The sequence below is a fragment of the Nothobranchius furzeri genome, chromosome 5 (genome assembly GCF_043380555.1).
Source record: "Nothobranchius furzeri strain GRZ-AD chromosome 5, NfurGRZ-RIMD1, whole genome shotgun sequence".
Classification (NCBI taxonomy): domain Eukaryota; kingdom Metazoa; phylum Chordata; class Actinopteri; order Cyprinodontiformes; family Nothobranchiidae; genus Nothobranchius; species Nothobranchius furzeri.
In genome coordinates, this window is record NC_091745.1 from 60,173,613 (window position 1) to 60,199,391 (window position 25,779).

Consider the following 25,779-nt stretch of genomic DNA (forward strand, 5'->3'; position numbering starts at 1 on the left):
CTTTTCCAGTCACGGGTGGAGAAAACTTTCTTTTTTTCCTTTTTTTTTTGAATTTTTCCACAAGGTAGTATTCTTCAAGCTGCTTCATGTCTGCCGTAAATATCTTCGGCTCTCTTTATTTTATTTTTTTAGAGCGCAATGGCGGTGCAGTTGATGAAAGCGGCGACCTGACCAATCACAAGCTTGCATTCTCTGTCTCATTTGACGGATGTTTAGAAAAGTGGGCTTGACTTCGTCCGTCCTTGCGAGCCTACTGGAGAGCCCTTGCAAGACAGATAATGGCGTAATGCAGAAGCATAACTAGGCTTAAAGGTACAGAACCACAGAAGTGCCCACATGAAATTATATTTTATGCCTTTTGATTTTGTTCTCTCAGTATGTAGTGTACAATGCTTTGTTTGCCTTGTGTGAAAATTCAAATTGAAATATGGAACCCTGAAGTGCCCAAGAGGATAAAGACACAAATTTGATACAGGACACTAACCATTTAAGGCCCAATTCCAATACTCGCACTTGCACCCTTGCGCCCTTCAATTGCACATTCCCAACAATGGGTGCGAGTGTGTAGGGTGTCCTGATTCTCAAGTGCGGAAGTTGATCACGCATTGCACCCTTAATCTGCACTTCACCCAAGTCCACAGCGATGCGGACCTCGGGCGAGGGTATTACCCACAAGTCATTGCTGCGGGAGAAATGGCTCAAGTTCCTTTTCTGAACATATGTATTTTCTAATGAAATTAGTTCATTTTAGGATGATTATTTGATGCTCTGAATGTTTTAGACAAAGCAGCAATGAAGTAAAATTTATTTCAAACAATTGCTTTATTATTTGTTTGAAAGTTTTTAATAAAGGTTTTTGAGAAAAGTTTCACAGCGATCAGCATCCCGGCATGCGTTGCGATCTCAATGCTCCCTGTCTCAATTCTGTTATTATTTGCACACTTGTGTACTACGTACTCGAACCCTAGTGCACACTTTCTCCAAGTGCACTTTGCAGAAGACCGCAAGGCGCAGTGCGAGTATTGAGATTGGGCCTAAATTGGACCAAAAATATGCGCCACTTAGTGGCTGGTTCTTATATATGTTCAAAGCTTCAAACAATCCAAGAAAAAAAAAAGAGACAGTACTTTATGAAGAACAAAAGCTACAAATAATTCTTCCAGGTGTTGACACTTGTTTATTCACGTAGCTTTTACATTGTTGCTATAAGTTCAAACACTCAATTTACATTTTACAAAATAAAAAAGAAAGCATTAATTCGCAATGACATTTTTGTCAGCATTAATTGATGCAATAATGTGATAATAACTTGCCCAGTCCTATTTTATTGTTTTATTGTGTCAGGTATGGCCCTCCACAGAACCCATCTCCTTTTAAATATCACCACAAATCAAACCATAAAAACTAAATCAATATCTACAATCAATTTTATCTGTGGGTTATCTTTACTTTAAAAAGTGAAATCTGCTTAATGAAGTTTTGGAAGTAGATGATTTTTGTTCTTAAATAAATTTCTGTTAGGAATAAACATTTTCCAACTTTAATGAAGAAACATTTAATGGACAAAATCCTTAAAATATCAACATGCATGAAAAAGTTTTCATTTCTTTTATCCACAGATAGAAAAATACCTAATTTATTTCTCTACATAAATGAAAGTGTGTGATTATTTGCATGAGCTGCACTACCCATCTGTTTAATATCTTAGAACAGTCAGCACGGTGGGGGAGGGCTGATGGTTTGGGCTGGTTCTGCAACTACAGGACTCTCTCCAGGAACTCCTATGGGAGAGTCTAGTATGAGAGCATCTGTCTGACAGCTGGAGCTTGGACCAAACAGGGTCATGAACCTGAACCATGGTCCCAAACACAGCAGCAGAACAGCTGGACTTGGTTCTTCCCTTTTCGGTTCTTACAGGTTTTTGGATACATCTTTGGTTCTTTTGGTTTTCTAATGTGGAGTGTAATAGACTCTTATTTCAAAGCCAGTCCCTGAGAAATGAAATGCTTCCTAACCTAAATAAAGAAAAGCTTCAAGTCTGTCTGAACGATGATGCTTTAGCTCCAATTAAATGTTTTTCTTTTGACTTTTTAATCTCCTTTTACCCCCAGCAAGCTGCAGGAAGCCATTAGAGGCTCAGACATGAGCATGTTTCATCTGAGTTACTGTAACAGCTGCTTTCAGGCCAGTATCTCCACAGCCTTCGTTATGTAACCGACATTAAAGAGCTCAAAGTGACAGATCTGATTCTGCAGAGCTCAGAATCAGTGCATAGCTGTTCATTAAAGAAAACCAAAGTTTTTAAACTCTGAGTGGAAATGTGATTTAAAGGCTCTCTGTTGAGTTTTGCTGAGTTCTACTTTGTTACCTTCAAAGATCTGCAGGTGGCAATGAAAGTATGCATAGGATGCTAATTATTCAGGTGAGAGTGGAACAATCAAAACCAGCAGCTTTAATGAGAAGTGAGGAAAAGATAGTTTCCTGGTGGTGAAACGCTTCCTTCTTCTTTTAAACCTGATCTACTACTTTTCTGTAGAAACTGGACAAGTGACTAATGACGTTGTCGTCTTCCTCCGCTTATCCGGGTCCGGGTCGCGGGGGCAGCATCCCAACTAGGGAGCTCCAGACTGTCCTCTCCCCGGCCACCTCCACCAGCTACTCCGGCAGGACCCCAAGGCGTTCCCGGACCAGATTGGAGATGTAACCTCTCCAACGTGTCCTGGGTCGACCCGGGGGCCTCCTGCTGGCAGGACATGCCCGAAACACCTCCCCAGGGAGGTGTCCAGGAGGCATCCTGACCAGATGCCCAAACCACCTCAACTGACTCCTTTCGATCCGGAGGAGCAGCGGTTCTACTCCGAGTCCCTCCCGAATGTCCAAGCTCCTCACCCTATCTCTAAGGCTGAGCCCGGCCACCCTACGGAGGAAACTCATTTCGGCCGCTTGTATCCGCGATCTTGTTCTTTCGGTCATTACCCAAAGCTCATGACCATAGGTGAGGATTGGGACGTAGATTTACCGGTAAATCGAGAGCCTGGCTTTCTGGCTCAGCTCCCTCTTCACCACGACAGATCGGCTCAGCGTCCGCATCACTGCAGACACCGAAGCAATTCGCCTGTCGATCTCCCGATCCCTCCTACCCTCACTCGTGAACAAGACCCCGACATACTTAAACTCCTCCACTTGAGGTAGGACCTCTCTCCCGACCCAGAATTGGCAGGCCACCCTTTTCTGGTCGAGAACCATGATCTCAGATTTGGAGGTGCTGATCCTCATCCCAGCTGCTTCACACTCGGCCGCGAACCTACCCAGCAAGATCTGAAGGTCAGAGCTGGATGAAGCTAGGAGGACCACATCATCCGCAAAAAGCAGAGACGAGATTCTCCTGCCACCAAACTCGACACACTCCACACCACGGCTGCATCTAGAAATTCTGTCCATAAAGGTAATGAGCAGAACCGGTGACAAAGGGCAGCCCTGGCGGAGTCCAACCCTCACCGGGAACAGGTCCGACTTACTACCGACTATGCAGACCAAACTCACGCTCCTCTGGTAAAGGGACTGAATGGCCCTTAACAGAAAGCCACCCACTCCATACTCCTGGAGCTTCCCCCACAGGGTGCCCCTGGGGACACGGTCATAAGCCTTCTCCAAATCCACAAAACACATGTGGATTGGTTGTGCAAACTCCCATGCCCCCTCCATCACCCTTGCAAGGGTATAGAGCTGGTCCACAGCTCCACGGCCAGAACTAAATCCACATTGCTCCTCCTCAATCTGAGATTCAACTATCGATCGGACCCTCCTCTCCAGTACCTTGGAGTAGACCTTTCCAGGGAGGCTGAGGAGTGTGATCCCCCTATAGTTGGAACACACCCTCAGGTAACCCTTCTTAAAGATGGGGACCACCACCCCGGTCTGCCAATCCACAGGAACTGTCCCCGATGACCACACAATGTTGCAGAGACGTGTCAACCATGACAGCCCTACAACATCCATAGCCTTGAGATACCCAGGACGAATCTTATCCGCCCCCGGGGCTCCGCCACTTTGTAGTTCTATCACTATCAGTTATTTGTCAGGACCCTACCTACAGGTGATGTTACTTGCAGTGGGTGGGGTCTCTTGGGGACCAGAAAACATCCTCAGAACTAATTAGACTCTACTTTCTGGTGTTTTAAACAACTCTTGCTAAACAGAAGTCATGGAAATGTGTTCGAACACCATATTACCAATTTAAAACCTCTACAGTTTAGCAAGAGACCATTTTGTTTGGGCAGGTCTGTAGTGCTCCCTGTGTGCAGTCAATGGCCACAGAGGTGCATACATTTTAAAAAGGGTGGCATTTTGCGTCTCTAGCAAAGGAGCACCCCACGAATCCAAAAAAGCTCCCAACAAGAAAGTGCCAAAACTTGCAGTTCTCCTCTTGTCCGCATGGGGCTGGCACCAGAAGTGAGCAAATTCTAATTGACTCCTATGTTAAAAAGGCCAATTTCACGGCAGAAATAAACATGTTTACAGCCTGGTTAAAAAAAAACATTTTAGGTTTAATAGATCTTGTTTACAGTCTTAACAACTCTGATTTTTTTTGTAACTTTTCTGTAATTAAATGCTTGAAACTCTGAATAATTCAATTTGATTAACAGGTAGCAAGTAAGCAAGATATCAGTAAGCCAAACTATATTTCTGTTCTTTATTTTGCTGGTTGAGTGGAGGGAAATTCTGTGCAATGAGAGATGTGAAACACAGCCAAAATGGTGGTGGTGAGAACCTCCTATTTTGGGGCATTTATGCAAAAAGAGAAAAATGGGCAGTACTATGTCTAGAGTCTAAGTCACGCCCATCTACTACTGGACCATGGGTCCCCAGAAGCGTCATTTGGAATTCTAGGCTATCCTATGTCTTCACTTTAATAGGCTGAGGCTGTTCCCAAATTAGAGTACATCTCTAGTCATCAGATTAAATGTGTCAATTAATTAAAAAGCACCCCTAGTGTCCGTTAGGGAAACCAAAAGTGAATCTGATCTTTTTGCTGTGCGTTCATCTTTTCAAACACCTTAATCTAACAGTTGAAATGTCTACTCGTTCTTCATTAGTTTTTACGGGAGAGCCGATACCAGCTCCACTCTTAGGTTGCAAGTGTAGTATTCTGGCCACAGAGTGACATTTCATTAACACTTTAAAGTGTCATTTTAGAACATACTGGCTCAAGAAAATTATTTAAAAATATTAAAAAGTTGCATAGTATCCCTTTAACATAGAAATGACTTAAAGATGTGGATCATTAATTTAATCAATACATTTTCAATGGTTTCTAGAACTGAATGCCTTTAAGTCGTTCTCAGGGGCCAAAAAAACCAGTGCACCATTTCCAGGGACTAGAGGTGAGCCACATCACAGCTGAGCTGTTTTGGAGTCATTTGGACATCTCTCTGAATGGTCAGCAACGCGACTCTACCAATGACAGGCACCGTAAATGTTTTATCTCCACAAATAACACAAGCCTGGAGGAGTTCTGTGGTGTGGTGGAGTTGCTAACGCTAATTGTTAGCTTCTACTGAGACGTTCTCTGCAGTTACCTGGACGCTAAACCAACAACCTACCCCAATGTGAGTCAAGATAGGTGAGTCAATAAATGTTAAGTGACAGTGTGATGTGGACCTGTTGGGCTTTTGAAAACCTCAAGTTTCTCTGTCTATTTTCTATCAGAAGCTAATGCAGGAGATAGGTGTAGGAGACGAGTTTCATGTCCAGCTTTCATGAAAATCTCAAAGTGACCAATTGGAATCAGAAATATGATTAAAAAAATTTTTTTTTCAGTGTTCCACATCTTTAAAGATGCTCAGAAGTAAAGTTTCTGCAAATTCAGTCCGTTTAAATTTACTGTATTCTGCTTGATTAAAACCAAACAGCAGAGTAAAATGAGCTCATTAACCTGTGAAACTGAATAAAGGAGAATTCAGGGTTTATTGGGAACATCGTGTGTCTTATGAAGATGTTTTACTGTTACAGAAACACTCCAAGCAGCTAAAAACAATCACAACTGTTTATTTTGTGGAAAACACATTTAATGGATCTTTTTGATGGATCAGTGAAATGAGAACATACAGATATAAATGTTTCTAGCTACAGTCAGGGCCAGATGTTAATAAGAACCAGCAGAGCGCTGGTATCAAATAATTCTCTATTGTGGTGGAGAGTCACATTGAGACTGAGGATAACCTGACTTCAGCTGCTGCAGAGAGTAAATTTAGTCCAAAAATCAATGCAGGTCATAGATCCACAAAGACACACTGCAGATAGACGGAAATCAATCAGAGATGTAACGTGTGGCTGGTTTCTCTCTACTTGTAGAACTCATGCTCCTGCTCGTCCTTCTTGATGACGGTCTTGTAGGCTTTTTCAAAGTCTTTGGCGAGGACGATGTATCTATTCTCACGCACCGCTAACATGCCAGCCTGAGTCAGAGGAGAAACAAACGACTTTAAGTTAAAAGATTAAGAGAAAATTCTAAATAAAGAAACGATGGAAGTTTGAATTCACCTCCTGGCAGATGGAGTTGATGTCGGCTCCAGAGATCTTGTCTGGTCGGGCGACATCTTAGCAGCAGTTAAAGAAGCAATACGAAAAACAAGATGTGTGTGTGTGTGTGTGTTGAGTTTAAAGCTTTATCTCAACATTAAAACCACTGAACTCAGCACCACAAAAGGTTTGCTACAGAATGGGGATTAAAACACTAAACATTTCTATCTGATGTCACCCGATATAGAAAAAGTTAAATCAGAGGTCTGGAGTAGAAACATGTTGGTGAAAATCTAGCATCCTGGTCTCTAGGATGTCCTCATTTGTTTAAAGAAACAGAGCAGTTTCCTGCTGCTTCACCCTACTGGTTGAAAGTAGAATTACAACTGTCAAACAACCCTGCTGTAGCAAGTTGTAGCTAGCACTAACATGTGCCAACTAATTACTAAAATATCTTTGTTACATTCATACCGTGTTAGATATCCAATTTAATTTTCCTGATAAGGGTTTGTTGTTACCTTTGTTGACATGTTTCGCAGACAAGAGGACCAAAACATACAAAATGCTTTAGAAACCTGTGGGTACCCAACATGGGCAATTAACAAAAGGAAACAAAGGAACAAGTAAGAACAAAAAGAAATGATGAACCAAAACAAAAGAAATACAGAACTTACAGATTACAAACACAGAAAACAGAATAATACAAACTTTGCAATAAAACATACACAGGAGAAACAGGACACCAACTCAACACACGAAAAATAGAGCAAAATAAGTGTGAGAAAAAAACAAGTCCAAGACACACAAGAGCAACAAAACAAGAAGCAGAAAGCACAATATAAAAATCATCCATGACTGTACAAGAAAAAATCATATAGTGGACTGGGATAACACACGGTCATAAACACAGCAACAGAAATTCAAGATAGATCAAAGAAGCAACTGAGATAAGGAGACGTGGACCCAGGACCACGAACAGGGATTAAGGAGTTTACACGCTGGACCACTCACGGGACACGGTGATCAGTGGAGAAGATGCAGGCAGCAGAGGATGATATCGTCCTCTGCTGCCCACGGATAAAAGGAAGGGACGCCATCAACATCCGGCAGTTGCTGTGACGAAGGCGGCAGTGAACGTCAAAACATGTCAGCAAAGGCAACACCAAACCTTTGTCGCCTTGGGTACAATGAAGAACTAAAGAAAATGTAATACTAAAATAAACCAAGAAGTAAACAGATCCACACTGTTGGACAAAAATATTATTACTTGCAAGTCCAGTAGCAACAAAGCTAGGTCACCACCAGTCCGTGATTAAGTAGCCTCGTTTAGCTCCCTCAAACTAGTGTAGGCCACACTGTTTGTTCACTCTGGTTTTAGCTCTGTTTTACCTCCAAAGACATTACTCTCTTGCTTTTACGTCCAGGCTCCGTCATGATGCCAACAGAAAAGCAAGCATCTTTTTCTTCTTCCTGTGCTTTTTATTGACAGTCAGTGAACTGAAAAGGCTAACTGCTAGCATAACAGCTAACAGCCGTAAACGGGTAAAGAGCACCCCCAATTGGGCACCTACCCAATCCAAAAAACTGTTAATTGTGATTTTTGGTCAGCAGAGGGCTGCAGAGTGGTGTTAAATACTGGTACTGGTGAAGTTTGTAATGCAACAATCCCTGAGACCAATGTTAAGGCACTAGCTTAAAGTTTAAAAAGTTATTTAGGCTAAGTTCACACTGCAGGCTAAAGCGCATCAAATCAGCTTTTTCCCCCAAATGCGACCCATATCTGATTTTTTTTATGACAGTCTGAATGCACAGATCCAATTTTTTAAAATGCGATCCGTGTCACTTGAATATGTGTTACTGATTCTGATACATATCTGATGTATTTGAAAGCGACTGCAGTCTGAACGGTCATGTCGCATAAAATCCGCCTCCTACGTAACTGAGTCAGCGGAGGTGAGTGTCGTGTGTTGATGTTCCTGAGGAGAAGTGCTGACAGAAGGGTTCAGGAGTCTGTCTGGACATCATGTTTTAAGTTTTGGTATTAAACATACAGGAGAGCATGAGAACGGGAGTGGGAGGTGCTGCTGGAGCGAAGCAAAGCATTTCACCGGTCTCTGTGAAGGGAGGGAAGGGTGCCTCCACGAGAGGGGATTCACCGTCAATAAATTAATACCGGAACATTTTCGGTGAATAATATTTCAGGAAGATGGTGGAAACAAGGAGTAAAATAGTTTACGGTTTGTAAAACAGTTTCCAGCCCAAAACGGAAGAATTAACAGGTGTAATCCTGATCCTGTGGATAAACTGTCAGTGAAAACTTCACATCACAACTCCGCCTCTCCTGGTTTTGGCTCCGCTGAGTGTGACTTCTTGTCTTCTGCGCATGCGGGTCAGTGTGGGGCCGTGAAGAGTTCACACTGGAGAGAGTTTGGTGTTGCATTTCAGTCATAGTGTGAACAGCCACACAAAAAAATGGGATTACTCAAAAAAAAAAAAAAAATCGGAATTGAGCATCAAGGCCTGCAGTGTGAACGAAGGATAAGTGTTACTTTAACATCAAATGATGGACTGAAGTTAAAGGAAAACAGACTAAGAATTAATTGTCCTGTTTAAATCCTCAGTCACTTCATCAGTGTGTGAAATGAAAACACACACACGCCTTTAACATCTCATTGGTGACAACACAAAATGTCAAGAATTTGTCCATCACACACAAAGTATCAGCTTCTGACACTAATCCTCATAAGCTAACTGAAAGTACGCAGACACAAAAGGGCGCATGTCGCCACCAACTTAACCGGAGTGGAACGCACTTCATTTGAGGGTTCGGTCTAATATCCATGTAAACTAGGATAAAGGGTCCCAATTAGGGTTGTCATGGTAACCGGTGTAGCAGTAAACCCCGGTAAAAAGGCTGACAATAATAATAACCGTCTTGTTTTAAAAAAAAATATTATCTCGGTGGATTACAGTGGCTGCGGTGTAGACGCAGTGACCCTTACTAGCCACCGTATCATCTGCTGAAGTTGCTGGCGGCACATGCACACTTTGTTGTTTACAACCAAAACTTTCTTGAAGCTAAAGCTGAAATAATGGCCAAAGGAGGAGACGGCAGCGCTCAGGACATTTATTATCCCTCAAAGAAGACAAAGTCGGAAGTACGGGCATTTTTTGGATATTTGAAGAATGCCGAGGAACAGTTGATAGAAGATGGCTATCCTGTTTGCAGCATAGGTGCTACATTTTGTGTGAAAATGTAACACGTTTTAAAAAATACCTAGATAATACCAAAAACCATGATAATTTTGGTCACAATAACCGTGATGTTAAATTTTCACACCGTGACAACCCTAGTCCACAACCCTAGTCCCAATTTATTACTTTTAACCCACTCTACCCAGAATGATGAAAGAAGAGGCACGAGAATCCTGTAAGTGCTTTCTGGGTGAGAACGATCTGCTGAGAAGTGTGACAGAAAGCTCTAACAAGATTTTGTTGGCAGAACCTGATGCTGTGTTTGCAGAGTGGGACAGAAAACTCCTACAGCTTAATCCCAACACCTCTGGAACACAAGGATACAGTCCTCCAGGTCCACCTCCTCAGAGAGGTTCATCTTGCTGGTGATGGTGGAGAAAATGAGACGCTTCTGTCTGCGGTCAGGCAGCGGGAACTCAATCTTCCTGTCCAGACGGCCGGGACGGAGCAGGGCAGGGTCCAGAGTGTCGGCTCGATTGGTGGCCATGATCACCTGAACAGATGGGAGGAGTCATTATGGCGGCAAACGCAACTAGATGAGAAATGTTTTAATAGACGTGTTGGGTTCCCAAGCATTTGTCTACATTGAATCAAAGTTTCAATTATTCTAAAAACACAAACTTTACTTACATTTAAAAATACAAGTTTTTACTTTGAATTCTTTTGTTACGTTCACGTTAGGATTTAAAGTATAGAAGCTCCGGTTTGGTTTCAGATATCAGTCAGGGTCCTGATCGAGTCAGTGTGTATCGATATGTTCAGTATGATGAAACTCCTGATCTCTAGCGTTAACCCACTTTCTCTGGTTCTGTGTCAGCCAGGCTTTAATACGACACCAACTCTTTAGTTTCATCAGGAGCTAGAGGCGGAGTCACCAACAACCCAATGAAAATGTTGTGAGTGCCATGTTTGAAAATTTTAAGTCGGGTCAGAACTCCATGTAGTCGAAGCGACCGTGTTTTGTGATGAAAGAATCTGTTTCAGAAGCAGCGTCCTTTTAAAAAATTTAAAAAGATGTTTATTTTTATGACCGGATCGTCTGTATGAAGGAAACCTGTCGTCGTGTCTTTTCAGAGCCGAGCTGCAGCAGAAACAGCTCTGAGGCAAAAAGTCCATTTAAGCTGGAGCTGAGTGACAGCACAAGGCAGCTGGATGACAGAGTGAGCGGCTTGTTAACTCGCTGTAAATGTATATTTTCAGGGAGTTTCTCGTTTCTTGTTTTATCGCGAGATTTGTTTTTTGTTCTACAGCGAGGCCCAGTGAGAGGCAGGAAGTTGGAAGGAGAGGGAGTTCTGAATGGCAATAAACGGCGGCACTGAAAAATACACGTATGGTTTATTAAACTTTACATGGTAGCAGATGGTTTCCAACTATAGAACGCCGTCTAAACTCGACGAAACCGGGCCGTACGAATGCTGGAAAAATGTAGTATGTGGAAACTTTTTATGGATCTGGAAAAGAAGAAACAAGCGAGAAACAAGGACGAGCCAGAGAGACTGCTTCAGAGATATCCACAGAGGATCTTAAAGATGACGGTGTGGAAACCTTGCTTACAAAATTGGGACACCGTTTTCCTGAGAGAAGAAAAAGATCGAGCTTATGAAGCATATTCTCACTTTGACTCGATATCTAAAGACGGTGCAATGTCAATGGCGGACTACATTATAGAGTTTGAACAAAGATACAACCGTATAAAAAAGTATGATATGACTCTACCTGATGCTGTACTAGCGTTCAAGCTCCTGGACACAGCCTGTCTCGAGGAGAAGAACAGACAGCTAGCACTTACGGCGTGCACGGATTAAATCAGCACTGAAGCGGATTTTTGGAGGAAAATCCATTGGGACAAGTGTGGCAAGGTGGAGAAACGAGGGCCCGGGCGGGATTCGATACCCAGACTCCCGGGTGAGAGTCATACGCTCTAACCAGTCAGCCAAAGGGACATCCCCTTGGCCAAGTAGCCAGGGCGCATGATCAATCGGGACACTGTGACAGGATGCTCACACTGTCACATCTTCCCCCCTCTTTCCAAAAGCACGTCCTCGTGCTCCCGCACAGGGTGCCACAAACTTCACATCCATGGACCTACTTGACAGTATTACATGGATCCTGCCAACAACGCCAAATGTGGCAACGCATGCTGGGAACTCTACTGCCTGGAGCATGGTATACAGCCCGATGGGCAAATGCCCAGCGACAAGAGCGTTGGAGGGGGAGATGACTCCTTTAACACCTTCTTCAGTGAGACCGGTTCAGGGAAACATGTTCCCAGAGCCATCTTTGTGGACCTGGAGCCAACAGTCATTGATGAGGTTCGTACAGGAACCTATCGGCAGCTCTTCCACCCAGAGCAGCTCATCACTGGAAAGGAAGATGCTGCAAACAACTACGCCCGTGGTCACTACACAATCGGGAAGGAGATCATTAACTTGGTTTTGGACCGAACCCGCAAGCTGGCTGACCAGTGCACAGGTCTCCAGGGTTTCCTCATCTTCCACTCCTTCGGAGGGGGGACTGGTTCTGGCTTCACCTCTCTGCTGATGGAGCGTCTGTCTGTTGACTACGGCAAGAAGTCAAAGCTGGAGTTTGCAGTTTATCCAGCTCCTCAGGTGTCCACGGCTGTGGTGGAACCTTACAACTCCATCCTCACCACCCACACCACCCTGGAGCACTCAGACTGTGCCTTCATGGTGGACAATGAGGCCATCTATGACATCTGCCGCAGGAACCTGGACATCGAGCGTCCTACCTACACCAACCTGAACAGGCTGATTGGACAAATCGTGTCCTCCATCACTGCCTCCCTGCGCTTTGATGGGGCCTTGAACGTGGACCTGACAGAGTTCCAGACCAACCTGGTGCCCTACCCTCGTATCCACTTCCCTCTGGCTACCTATGCCCCCGTTATCTCAGCAGAGAAGGCCTATCACGAGCAACTGTCAGTGGTTGACATCACCAGTGCCTGCTTTGAGCCAGCCAATCAGATGGTGAAATGCGACCCACGTCATGGTAAATACATGGCCTGCTGCCTCTTGTACAGAGGAGATGTTGTCCCCAAGGATGTCAATTCGGCCATCGCCACAATCAAGACGAAACAAAGCATCCAGTTTGTGGATTGGTTTCCCACTGGCTTCAAGGTGGGCATCAACTACCAGCCCCCTACAGTGGTTCCTGGAGGAGACCTGGCAAAGGTGCAGAGAGCTGTGTGCATGCTTAGCAGCACAACTGCCATCGCTGAGGCCTGGGCTCGACTGGACCACAAGTTCGATTTGATGTACGCCAAGAGGGCCTTCATCCACTGGTACGTGGGAGAGGGGATGGAGGAAGGGGAGTTCTCTGAGGCCAGGGAGGATATGGCTGCCCTGAAGAAGGACTACGAGGAAGTGGGCACTGACAGCGTTGGGGAGGAAGATGAGGGAGAGGAGTACTAAAGTCTTAAGTTGTTTCTGTCCTGCGTTTGTGAATGAGTTTCTGTTCTGTTGAAACATGTTACATGTTATAGAAATCTAATCTTGTTTGTATGTTTGTGGATTTTTTTATTTTTTTCCACAAGTTTAAAAGTTCAGAAAACTGAAGTGGGTCTGTTAAACTGGTTTAATGCAGGTTACAGAGAAGATGGTGTGAAGAAAAGCCTGTTAACTGGGAACATGAAACAAAATGTTTGGTTGTAACTGTTCTGAAAACCCTGAACATCTTGAATAAATTCCTGATAAAAAAAAAAAGGGATGTCCCTTTGGCTGACTGGTTAGAGCGTATGACTCTCACCCGGGAGTCTGGGGATCGAATCCCGCCCGGGCCCTCGTTACTCCACCTTGCCACACAAGCATTGGCTGTGATACGCAAAGTGCAGTTTTCTACACGGAACAAAAGTCAACCAACAAGTTCAAACGGAGTAATTGCCCACCACAGAATGGAACACGACACCCACAACAAGGTACAAATCCTCTAGATAGATACGGGAAGTGCACTAAATGCGCTATCTGCCAAAGTACGTACCATTGAGCTAGACTGTCCTCATCGGAAAAATGATGTAAAATTGACAGAAGACAAAGACGTAGAAGAATGCAACATTACGTTGTTCACTAAAGAGGCTATAGCAGACTGTGAGATTTTTCTAACCGAAGCACGGGGATCAGCCATTATTGATACTGCATGCACAAGAACTGTTTGTGGTGAGAAGTGGCTGGAAAGTTATGTAAATGATCTCAGTGAAAACCAGATTCACAAGCTACTAAACATAGAACCTCCAAGCTGCAAGTCTTTCAGATTTGGAGATGGCCAAGTAGTGTTCTCCAACAAAAAAGATTAAGATTCCAGCTAAAATAGGCCAAACAAAATGTCACATTGAAAGTGAGGTTGTTCCAGTTGATGTTCCCCTGCTTCTGAGCAAGATGTCACTAAAAAGAGCAGGGACAGTCCTGGGCATGGAAAATGACAAAGTTGTCATGTTCAAGCAGCAAGTGCCTCTTGAGCTAACTACTTCCGGACACTACTGTGTGGACATTAGGGATGATAATGATGCAAAAGTGAGAAACAATGAAGGTGAAGTGCTTATGGTCACAGCAGAGATGTCAGGGAAAGAAAAACAAAGTCCTACTGAAGCTACACAAACAGTTCGGCCATGCATCTGCTGGCTGGTTACAAAGACTAATCCAAAGCTCTGGAAACAAGGATAAAGATTGTTCAGTCATTCTGCAGGAGATCGTTCGTGACTGTGAAATATGTCAAAAACACACCAAGACTAAGCCCAAGCCTGCTGTTGGTCAGCCCTTGGCCTCAGAGTACAATGAGACTGTGGCGATGGATCTGTATGAGCTGGAACCGGGAGTATGGTACCTACACATCGATCACTTCACATGCTTCAGTTCTGGAAGCATTGTAAGAAGTAAGAAACCTGCAGAGATTGTCAACTCTTTCATCCACTAATGGATAAGCATCCATGGTGCACCCAAACAGATCTACACAGACAACGGTGGAGAATTCAACAAAGAAGAAATCAGAGACATAGCGGAAAAGTTCAACATAGAGACAAAAACCACAGCGGGATACAGTCCTTGGAGTAACGGTTTACTAGAGAGGCACAACATGACATTAACGGAGATCCTTCTGAAGGTAAAAAAAAAAAGAAAAGAAAATGACTATACTTGGCAAACTGCTTTAGACTGGGCTATTATGGCCAAAAATTGTATGATAAATGTACATGGTTATAGCCCATACCAACTTGTATTTGGACAAAATCCCAATCTACCCTCTGTGTTGGTAGATAAACCACCCGCTCTAGAGAGCATTTCCATGACTTCTAGAGTAGGACAACACCTAAAAACATGACATGCTTCTAGAATAGCTTCCACAGAGGTGGAATGTTCAGAGAGAATAAGAAGAGGAGCACTACATAAACAACTCAGACCAACAGATGAAAAGTATGAGACAGGAGATAAAGTGTACTACAAACGAGTAGACAGTCCTGAAAGGAAAGGCCCAGGTGTGGCGATTGGTCAGGATGGGATTCTAGTTAGGGCACACCAGTCCTGACTACGCAAAGTGAACATTCAAGATGAAGACAAACATGTAAAGCTTACTGTTCATGTTGAAAATATTGAAAAGGAAATGGCTCAGAGATGATCGATAGTGCAGATGATGACCTGAGTAGGAACAGGGGAGAAGAACTCACTAAAAATATAGAAACAGATGAGACACACAACCAAGGAGACATACATAACGAACCAGAGAGTGATGTAACAAGTACTGGATCTCATACTGATGCAATGCTAAGAGCAGCTCAGATGATCCCATTTACAAACACAGATGATGGTGCTCAATGCACAGCAGGAGTTTTAGGCAGAGCAGGAACGGCAAAGGGACAATACAAAAACTGGTACAATGTCCAGTATATTGCACCAGCTAACAGTGAGAGACAAAAACAAGCTTTAGATATGTCTCAGGTTAACAATCTGCACACTGAAGTTGAAGGTACAGATGCTGATGTATTGATCAGCAAAGACATTTCTTTTGATGCTGCTAAACAGCAAGAGTTGGAAAACTGGGGAAGTAACAATGTTTATGAAGACGTTACAAACAACGGCCAGAAATGTATTTCTACAAGATGGGTCTGTACACTGAAAGAAACAGTTGATGGCATTGTCCCCAAAGCGCGTCTCGTGGCGAGGGGCTTTGAAGAGGTTAATATTCATGAGTTACAAAAGGATTCTCCCACATGTGCCTCAGAGTTGCTCAGGTTGTTGCTAGCGGTGATCTGTCAAAACAAGTGGAAAGTTCATTCCATGGACATTAAATCTGCCTTCTTACAGGGAATGGAACTCTCCAGGAACATTCACGTTCATCCACCTCGTGAAGCTTGTGTAAAAAATGTTTTGTGGAAGCTAAAGAAATGTGTCTATGGACTTGCAGACGCTTCTCTCTACCGGTATAACAAAGTTAAGGAAATCCTGTTAAACACTGGTGGTAAAATATCACAAGTTGATCCTGCAGTGTTCTACTGGCAGAATGAGCAGGCTGAAATAACAGGTGTACTGGCATGTCATGTTGATGATTTTTTTGGGCAGGATCAGAACAGTTTGAGAGTAATGCCGCTTTGCGCTGTATAACATATGAAAGATCAGACCATAACCAACACAACATGCCACCCAGCTCCTGGTGCAATCTACTGTCATCTCCTGCCTCGATTACTGCAATGCCCTTCTAACTGGACTTCCAGGCTGTACTGTGAGACCTCTTCAAATGGTCCAGAACGCAGCGGCACGTCTGGTCTTCAATCAGCCAAAAAGAGCACACGTCACCCCTCTGTTCATTGAGCTCCACTGGCTACCGCTAGCAGCACGCATCAAATTCAAATTGCTAACACTAGCATACAAAATCCGAGATGGTATGGCTCCCATCTACCTGAATCCTCTTGCAAAGGCTTACGTCTCTGCCCGGCCGCTCCGGTCATCACAGGATCGTCGGCTAGCAGTGCCTACATCACGCTCAGGACAATCCAGACTCTTCTCATGCATCGTTCCACAAATGTGGAATGACCTTCCAAGCACTACCAGAACAGCGGCTTCCTTTTCAATTTTCAAGAAACTCCTGAAGACCCTGCTCTTCAGAGAGCATCTTCTTAACTAGCACCCTCCCTGCACCCGTCCCCCCTCTCTACTGTCCACTCCTTGTTCCCTCCTCTCCATGATTGATGTCAAGTTGTTGTTGTTAGCCTCAAGGGCAACATGCCGATTATCACTTGTAAGTCGCTTTGGACAAAAGCGTCTGCTAAATACATAAACATAATGTTATTCCTGTACTCAAGTCTACTTTCCATGTGGGACGTGAAGAACATGAGAGCTTCCCATATGTAGGTATGGACATTTCTACTGTGAGAAACTTTATACAGGTGCATCAGCACAGCTGCATAGACAACTTACAACCTGTTCAGTTACAAGCAGTACGTGCCACTCAGAGAGACAACCCACTAGATCAGACAGAGAGAGAACAGCTCAGATCCAAAATAGGACAGGTTTTATGGGTTGCTAAACAAACGAGACCAGATGTTATGTTTGATATTTGTAGCTTGGCATCCAACATTAAAAATGCTCATGTTCAGTCCATACATGAGGTGAACAAAGTGATTCGGAAACTCAAGTCAGAGAAGGTCACAATGAAGTTTCAACACATTGATAACAGTGACGATTTGTGCTTGGTTGTCTTCAGTGATGCATCGCTGGGCAACCTACCGGATGGAGGCCCACAGGGAGGGGTTTTCATTGCTTTAATGGGGAAAACTGGAAGATTCTCTCCTCTGTTTTGGCAGTCTAAGAAAATCAGACGTGTTGTAAGAAGTACACTAGCAGGAGAAACTCTTGCCATGTCAGATGGTATTGATAATGCCATGTTTTTAACCTCACTCTATTCTGAACTTACTGCCGGTAAAGCTAATCTGAACATGTTGCCCATTATCTGTGTCACTGATAACCACTCACTGTTTGATGCTCTCAAATCTACAAAACAAGTCACAGTAAAGAGACTTAGATTAGAAATGAGTGGTATTAAAGAACTCATACAGTCCAGCAAAATTAGAGGCGCGTTGGGCAGATGCAAAGTCACAACTTGCTGACTGTTTAACAAAAAAGGGTGCATCTTCTCTTGCACATCTAAGAGCACTAGATGAGGGTGTGTGGTGCCAATAAAAACAAAAAAACTTGCACTATGTACGCATATTCACTTGTAAAATATTCCTTTGTTTTGATGTTACAGTTTGTATGACTATGTTTAAGCAAAAAGTTTTAAAAATGAAAAATAAAATCTGTTTAGAAAAGAGTGAGATTAACTCACTGTAAATGTATATTTTCAGGGAGTTTCTCGTTTCTTGTTTTATCACGAGATTAGTTTTTTGTTCTATAGCGAGGCCCTGTGAGAGGCGGGAAGGCGGAAGGAGAGGGAGTTCTGAATGGCAATAAACGGCAGCACGGAAAATAAACGTGTGGTTTATTAAACTTTACACGGCTGACCGGACCTCACGGCTCACTCTCCGTCTGCAAATCCTACCGTGTTGGTCACTTGGGAATGCAGACAAGCAGGTGAACGTACCTTCACATTGACGTTCTGATCAAAGCCATCCATCTGGTTCAGCAACTCCAGTAAAATTCTCTGCACTTCTCTGTCAGCTGCAGAGAAAACATAGAAGCGTAAATAATTCACCACGTTGCTGCTTTTAGAACGACTTCGTCAGGGAAAAACCAGGCAGGACAGGAAGTTCCCTCTCACCTCCAGTCTGAGCATCGAAACGCTTAGTGGCGATAGCGTCGATCTCATCGATGAAGATGATGGCAGGAGCGTTCTCCTTGGCCAGCCGGAAGACGTCCCGCACCATACGAGGACCTTCACCGAGGTACTTCTGGACGAACTCTGAGCCCACCACTCGGATGAACGCCGCTGAGATGACCAGGACAGAAAAGGAGTTAGGACGTCCCGACCTACAAACAGATCCTCAGTGAAAAATAAAAGAATTTGGCATTAAAGGAATTTGTTTCATGTTTGAAAATTGACCACAGAGGTGTTTATTCTAGTTTTGTTTTAGATCCTTTAGGTTACTTCTGTCCAGTTTCCTTCCCAGCAGCCAGAGCGGTTCTGGACCAACAGCTCTATGGACCTTTACCCTTGGATCACATCAGACGCAGAACGAGGAGCGCTTCTATTCAGCGCCCTTGTTAACCTACAGTCTCGGTCGCAACAGCTGCGAAGCGCCGCGAAAGCTTGCGCTGTGCAGCAATTGTTTCGGCATGTGCTCTAATTTTCTCGTGAGCCGCATCAATTCTGGCAGGAAGTCGAACCAAAACAGAAGACGCAGGCTGATAAATTCAACAGAATAGACATTTTTCTAAATAAAACACTGCGATTGAATAAATGTGATCAGACTAGAGATGGAAATGAACACACACACGCACACACACACACACACACACACACACACACACACACACACACACACACACACCCCAAGGGGATGGGGTAGGGGGGTTTGGAAAACAGTAGGCGTAAGCGAAGCGCTCGTCGAAAATTCTTACCTGATGTGCACAAAGGAGCAACGGGCAGCGATACGCTTCGCAGCTGATGTGATCCTGGCGTTAGGCTGTTTTCTCATTTAGGTTTTCTTTTTTGTAGAACATTTAATATATTTTTGTTTGTTCAGCCTCTGAACTTTGACCTGTAAATCTTACAAGTATAAAGAGGCGTCTAACTCAAGGAGTGAGCCAGAATGGCCTCAGAGATGCGAGACAGAGACAGATACTGGAGGTGACAGACTGACAGAGAACTCAATTTTAGCTCCATTGTCAAACAGTTGATGGTTGAAAACCTGTCAATTAGTTAAGGAGCTGAAGAATGAACGATCACATCCACAGTTCTGGTTCAGGAGAGTTCAGACCTGACACATCTTTAGTCCTTCACATGACCCGTTTCCATCCAGCCATCATGCTAAAGATAAGCGGTATGAAGCCGTTCCTCTAATCAGCCTGATGACGTGTCTCCTGATGTCCGTCTTTACCTTTAGTGATGAACGTCTCACCTGTGGTGTGATGTGCCACAGCTTTGGCCAACATGGTTTTCCCACAGCCTGGAGGTCCGTACATCAGCACGCCCCTAGGCGGGTCGATGCCAATCTGATGAACAGAACCAGAAGTGAAAACTTATTGGATTAACGCCGATCTTAATGCTCAGTAATAAAGGACATCTTATTATCGTTAAAGACAGAAGAGTCAAAGCAGATCTGAGATCAGAAGATAAAAAACACCCCACCCTCGACCCAGAGGAGATGTTGATTATGAATTTATTTATCTGATCATTAGCTGTAGCTTTGACTAGTCCTTTGCTTGTTTTATGTTTGGTTTTAGTAAACAACACTTTGGTCGTCCGGGTCAAAGTGTTTCAGAAACAAAGTGTTTGGTAACAAAGGTGGTTCAGACTGTTGGACATCAACCTGCTTGTAGAGCTCAAAGTGTGTGAGGGGCAGCTCCACCGCCTCTCTGACTTCCTGCTTCTGAATGTCCATCCCACCGATGTCGGCGTACATCACATCAGGCTTCTGGTCTGCAGAGAACAGCATCAAACTGTTGGAGTCAGACAGAAAAAGCTGCTGTGGGTGGAGCCAGGAAGGAGCATACCTGAGGTCAGCATCATGATGCTGCTGTCGGCCTCAGGAGGAAGGACGTCCACCAGAGCGTTGCTGTGTTTGTGAAGAGCCACCGAGGCGTTGGGCTTCAGCAGCTCTCGGTCAATCGTGCTCAGGATGCGTACGTAGTAGTTGGACCCTGAAGAGACAAAAATGGTGAATAAGAGGAGGCAGAACCCAAGAACAGCATCATCAACGATTCACAGCGTGTCCCAAATGCTGAAAAATTCAAGTTTACAGCAAAAACTACAAATCCTCAGAGTTTCTCTAAAAACGCTGAAAACCAGAACACGAGCAAATGTTTAAACCACATCTGCTGCTTTATTTATAACAATGGTTTCATCCCAAACTAAGCACGCTTAATGTGAGTTTGTCTTCTTCTACACTTGTAAGATGCAAGTTTTATTACATCTGCCCTTTTAATTCAGTGGTTCTTAATCAGAATATTAAAAAAAGACACCTGGTAGCAATTTGCGTCAACATTCCCCAAGTTCCTGAAGCAAACATGGTTAAATAGTTAAAGATGCTTTAATTTAGCCCCATAAATAACCCATTTCCCTTTTTATGAGCACAGATCTCACAAAGGAAAAAGAACATCTGATTTACTCTTTGTTTCAATGAATGTCTAAACTAAAGAAACATAGTTTATAATATAACATGTGGATCAGACAAAACAAAAGATCATCTCAATCAGACAGATTAAAGCTTGCTGGAATAAATTAAAACATCTTTACTAAATAATAAATATCTGTGGAAAGGTGATTTGATTGTGGCATTTTATGAACCTTTGAGACCCCTACAGGCAGAGAGAGGAACTGCTGGATTCAGACTGTTGTATGGAACTCAAAAGTATTCAAAATTCAATAAACAAATAAAACATTACGAAATAAATATCTACATAAAGAAATACTAGACAATCATGTAATCTGACAATGAAATGATGGAATAACAGAATGTTATGTAAAATCTAAGCTTGGTATTATGAAATATTTGTCATTCTTTTTCTAAAATGTCTTTATTAATATGTTTTTTTTTTTTCAAAAGTAATTTTTTCATAATAATCCAAATTAATATTCAGCTACTTTTACATAGCCCCCTTTAAACCCTCACGTCAGGTTTAAAGTCTTGGTTTTCACAGTATGTATCAAAGAGCTTTTCTAGCTTTACTTTCCCAGCAGGTCCTTGAGGTCCCAGGATTAAAGCTTGCTGATAGTGCAGCGTTCCCAGTGAAAGGCTAAGGAATATTTGCATCTACTGCCCCAAATCTCTGGAATGCTCCCCCCGACATATAGGAATTCTCTTAAAAAGCAACTTAAACTTGTGTCAAACTTACTTCCAACTGATTTTCTTCTCTTCTTTTAAACCCTTTCACATATTTTTATGGCAAAAGTTATTTTTATTTGAGAGGTGAAACAGAAATAACCCTTTACTCACATAAACCTTCAAAGCTGTTACTTTAATTCCTTGTCTCCTAAAAATAAATGTGATTGTTCTACTGCTGATTTCAGACCTTACACCCTTTGAAGTAGTTTAGTACAGTGAGCGATCACCTGCTGAATCCACATCATCATAATCATCAGACTCAGGTAACACTCAGAACAGACAGAAGATGAGAAGAAAACCTCTCCATCTTTACCTGTAGTGGAGCCAACAATAGCTGTGTTCTGGTCCACGGCCTCCAGGAACTGGCCAATGACAAGAGGGATGCTCTGTATCCTCTTCACCTCTTCCTGAGCATGCAGGAACTCCTTCTTCAGGTTCTTCTGTTCATCTTTGATGTACTCTTCCTGGACCTCCAGGAACTCCAGCTCCTGCTGTAGCTTCTGCAAACATGCAGCCAAAGATGTGTGACAACCCGACACAGAACTGGTCTGATTTCCTGCTGTTAGAGGGATTTCATCAGGTTGTAACTGATTACATGTTTTTACAAAATACTGGACTGTCTTTATGTGTAAAATAACTTCTGGCAACAGAAACTCTGCTCCTCAGTGAGAACTAAGATGTTTTTATCGCTTGATTTGCTGCAGAACTTGTATTTTCTTATATATCAGTGTCATTTTGCTGTGATGCAATCAAATTAACTGTTTTGATGCAGTTACGTTACTTTTTCTTTAGTGAATCTGAAAACAGAACTTTTGTTCCTTAGAGAACAAAGTTCAAACCAGAATTGTTTGTTTTGAGACAGAAGGAACGACTGACTAGACAGAAATGTAGAGTTTGTTTCTGCTTGAGCATTTGAATCATCAGGAATCTCAGTTGGTAACCATATACACCACATCTGCTAAACAGGATACTTAAAAAATTCTTTTGTAAGTTTTATTCAGAGTATTTCTCTTGGCTAAGTTCACACTGCAGGCAAAACTTCATCAAATCCATTTTTTCCCACATGCAGCCCATATCTAAATATTTGTGACAGTCTGAGTCAGTGGAGGTGAACATCGAGTGTTGACATTCCTGAGAGGTGCCGACAGAAGCATTCAAAGGTCTGTCTGGACATCTTGTAAAAGTTTGGAAATAAAATACAGAAGAGCATGAGAATAGGAGGGGGATGCTGCTGGAGGGAAGCATCTCTCCGGTCTCAGTGAGAGAGTGTGTGTGTGTGTTCTCCTTGAATTAACTTAATGCGGGAACATTCTCAGGGAATATACCATCACAGGAAGATGGCAGGAATAAGGAGTAAAAAAGATTTTAGGTTTTAAAACTGTTTCCAGGCCAGAATGGGAGACTTGACAGGTGTGATCCTGAAATTGTGGATGAACTGTCAGTGAAGTTTTTCACGTCACAGCTCCACCAGCTCCACAGAGCATGTTGTGTGTGTGACTTCTTGTATTCTTCTGCGCATGCGGGCCACTTTGGGGCCGTGAACCATTCACACTGGAGAGTTAAAAATCTTACAATCTCATCAGTTATAAAGTGAACAACCACACATTCCAAAAATTGGAATAGTGAAAGTGAGCAAACACCATTTTAACTTGATGTTTAATATACTTTTAGGATTGTTTTTTATTTAAATTATTTTTTACATTTTTTATTTTAACAAATTACTTAAAGCTGCTTTCTGGAGTTTTCTCCTTTCAGAAATGATGTATGATTTGTCAGAAATCCATAAAAGTGATTATCTCATCATCTACTGTGATATAATGTAAGCAATACGTCTTTTTTTTGTTGCTAAGCACGCCCCCTGCCCCACAGAGCTCGTGTAATAGGAAGCTGAGCGCCAACCAGAACTAACCAATAGCATTAGACTACCGCTTACTTGTTTCATATTTAAGGAAGTACTTCGGCTCATGCAGAGTTGATGCACTTTTCATGGACAAGTAAGTCTCTAAAATATAAATATACAAGAACACAACATGACATGAGAATAATACTCGTAAAACAACGTGTTTTAGCTCCGTTTGTCGGCTACAGAAGCACATTTATAAACAGAAACATGAAGTTGCCATCTTAAAAAATAGAGCGACAGATTTTTGTGTGTGATATGCTTGTCAGCCACTAGATGGTGCCATCGGATAAGAGAAATACTCCGGAAAGAAGCTTTAACGAAGATGGATCTAATAAATAAATAAAGCAGATTTTTAGGGGATGTAGTTTTGGAGATAGAAGAGCCCAGCCCATTCCAGATGTCGTTCACATTTTGAGCAAAAGTTAACCTTGATTATGACACTTGTTGTATTCCAGCCACATATTTAAGAGACAACTAACTTTCTACAACTACAACATTGAAGACAAAGACATGAAGACGAGACCTTGTATCTGGTATAAAGGTCCTCCAGGTCTTCTGGTTCTGGTGCCAAAAAGGACAGACCGGTCTGAGGTCTGGAGCTCAGGACTGACGGCATTTCTTCCTGTGAGATAAATATATATATATATATATATGAAAATGCTGCATCACTGAAAAACAAGCAGTACTGGTTTTTAAAAATAAAAACGGTCATTAAAGAAATGATGCATGCACACACGTTTAACTATTAATAAAAGATTCAAACTAAGATTTTATCCTGCATCCATCTTTTTGTTGACCTTCTCTGTATGATGTAGTATTAGAGCTTTGTTGTGGAAAGTGCTGTTTCATATCAGCTGAAGTCTACCTTCACCCAAACCAACACTATTAATTCAGTTTATAGATGTGTAAATAACTACACGCAATTATCTTCCTGGAGCTCGTAGACACATTCAGTTAGGCTGCTAACTAACTAGCACCACGTCAGGAGAAGACTTGTCAATAAGTCATCTATTGTTAATAAATAAATGAACAATCAACCTCCGAGTCATTACCCAAAACACAAATACAGATTCAAACAATAAAAACATCGCACAACCCTTAAAACCAATTGTGGTTTTAATCTACACATAATCGATGCTAATGCTAGCAAATGCACCGAGCGGAGAATGAATTGGCAGGTTTACGGTTCAACAGCTTTAACGAGCAGGCAGGCGGTAAATGAAGTGATAAAACACACACTGGAGTAAAGAATTAAAGACGTGTTCGACTTAAGTCTTCAAATAACCATTAACTGGAAAAGAACGACAGAAAAATAATGTAGAAACTATCTTACAGGGCTCTTTTCTACAGCTACGAAGTCATCCATGTTGAAATTTTCTTCTGTTTGACGCAATGACGTCTTGGGCATTGGCGCTGAGGACTATGGGTAATGAAGTTATTTTTTTTAGTTTGGAGGTTTTTAGACTGCAAGAAAATGCACTAACGAGTTTTTGAAGTTTGAACGGTTTGAACATTAAACTAGTAAAATAAATGGAGACATAATTATTTAATTAAACATATATTGTTATAATTATACTTATGATACTACTACAGGTGAACAATATGGTGAAAAAGTTATTTTATGTCAGTAATTCATCTTAGACTGAGAGACCTTCTAAAGGCTCAGGAACCAATTGCTGCTGTTTTGGATCTTTAGCTGATTAGAGTGGTTCTCCACACCTTCATCTCACTTTTAGCCCAAAATATTAAACTTTTTCTCGATATTCAAATTTTCTGAGATTTGACATTGGGGTATTCATAAACCATAATTATTACAATCATATCAAATAAAGGCATGACACATCTCACTTTGCATGTAACGAGTCCACCTCGATTAGTTTCATCTTTGAAGCTGATTTACAGAAATTAAATTAAATTTTACACCATGTTTTAATTTTTTTTTTTCTAATTTCACCAGGTTCTTTTTTTATTTGGTTTTACAAATTTTTTAAATGTTTTTGTTTTGCAGCAGAAATGGGCAAGTGTATTGGGGCTGGGAAATTCCAAACTGTGTTTTTCTGGTCGGAATTTTATATGAAATCTACAAGAACAATAACAATATTGTAAATATTGCAGT

At 42.4% G+C, this 25,779-nt stretch overlaps 2 protein-coding genes across 2 annotated transcripts; one reads left to right on the top strand and one right to left on the bottom strand.

Moving 5' to 3' along the window:
• Positions 1-6,028: 6,028 nt before the first annotated feature.
• Positions 6,029-25,094, bottom strand: psmc4 (proteasome 26S subunit, ATPase 4). Its single transcript, XM_015949652.3, has 11 exons — positions 24,997-25,094; positions 24,187-24,285; positions 22,074-22,260; positions 20,430-20,576; positions 20,246-20,355; positions 19,835-19,928; positions 18,535-18,702; positions 18,358-18,434; positions 10,102-10,270; positions 6,544-6,599; positions 6,029-6,458 (listed from the first exon to the last, which is right to left on the bottom strand). The coding sequence occupies exons 1-11, from the start codon at positions 25,069-25,071 to the stop codon at positions 6,345-6,347; spliced, it is 1,296 nt and encodes a 431-aa protein (XP_015805138.1). The 5' UTR covers positions 25,072-25,094; the 3' UTR covers positions 6,029-6,344.
• On the top strand, positions 11,676-13,404 carry LOC107379067 (tubulin alpha chain-like). Its single transcript, XM_054740824.2, has one exon. It carries the CDS (start codon positions 11,880-11,882, stop codon positions 13,206-13,208), a length of 1,329 nt encoding a protein of 442 aa, XP_054596799.2. The 5' UTR covers positions 11,676-11,879; the 3' UTR covers positions 13,209-13,404.
• Positions 25,095-25,779: the final 685 nt, after the last annotated feature.

Excerpts from the sequence above, each read along its gene's own strand:
- LOC107379067 (XM_054740824.2), top strand. The coding sequence starts at position 11,880 with ATGGATCCTGCCAACAACGCCAAATGTGGCAACGCATGCTGGGAACTC.
- psmc4 (XM_015949652.3), bottom strand. The coding sequence starts at position 25,071 with ATGCCCAAGACGTCATTGCGTCAAACAGAAGAAAATTTCAACATGGAT. Across the intron at positions 19,929-20,245 it reads ACTTTGAGCTCTACAAGCAG|ATTGGCATCGACCCGCCTAG; the intron begins GTTGATGTCCAA and ends TCTGTTCATCAG. Across the intron at positions 10,271-18,357 it reads ATCAGAACGTCAATGTGAAG|GTGATCATGGCCACCAATCG; the intron begins GTACGTTCACCT and ends CCATCTGTTCAG.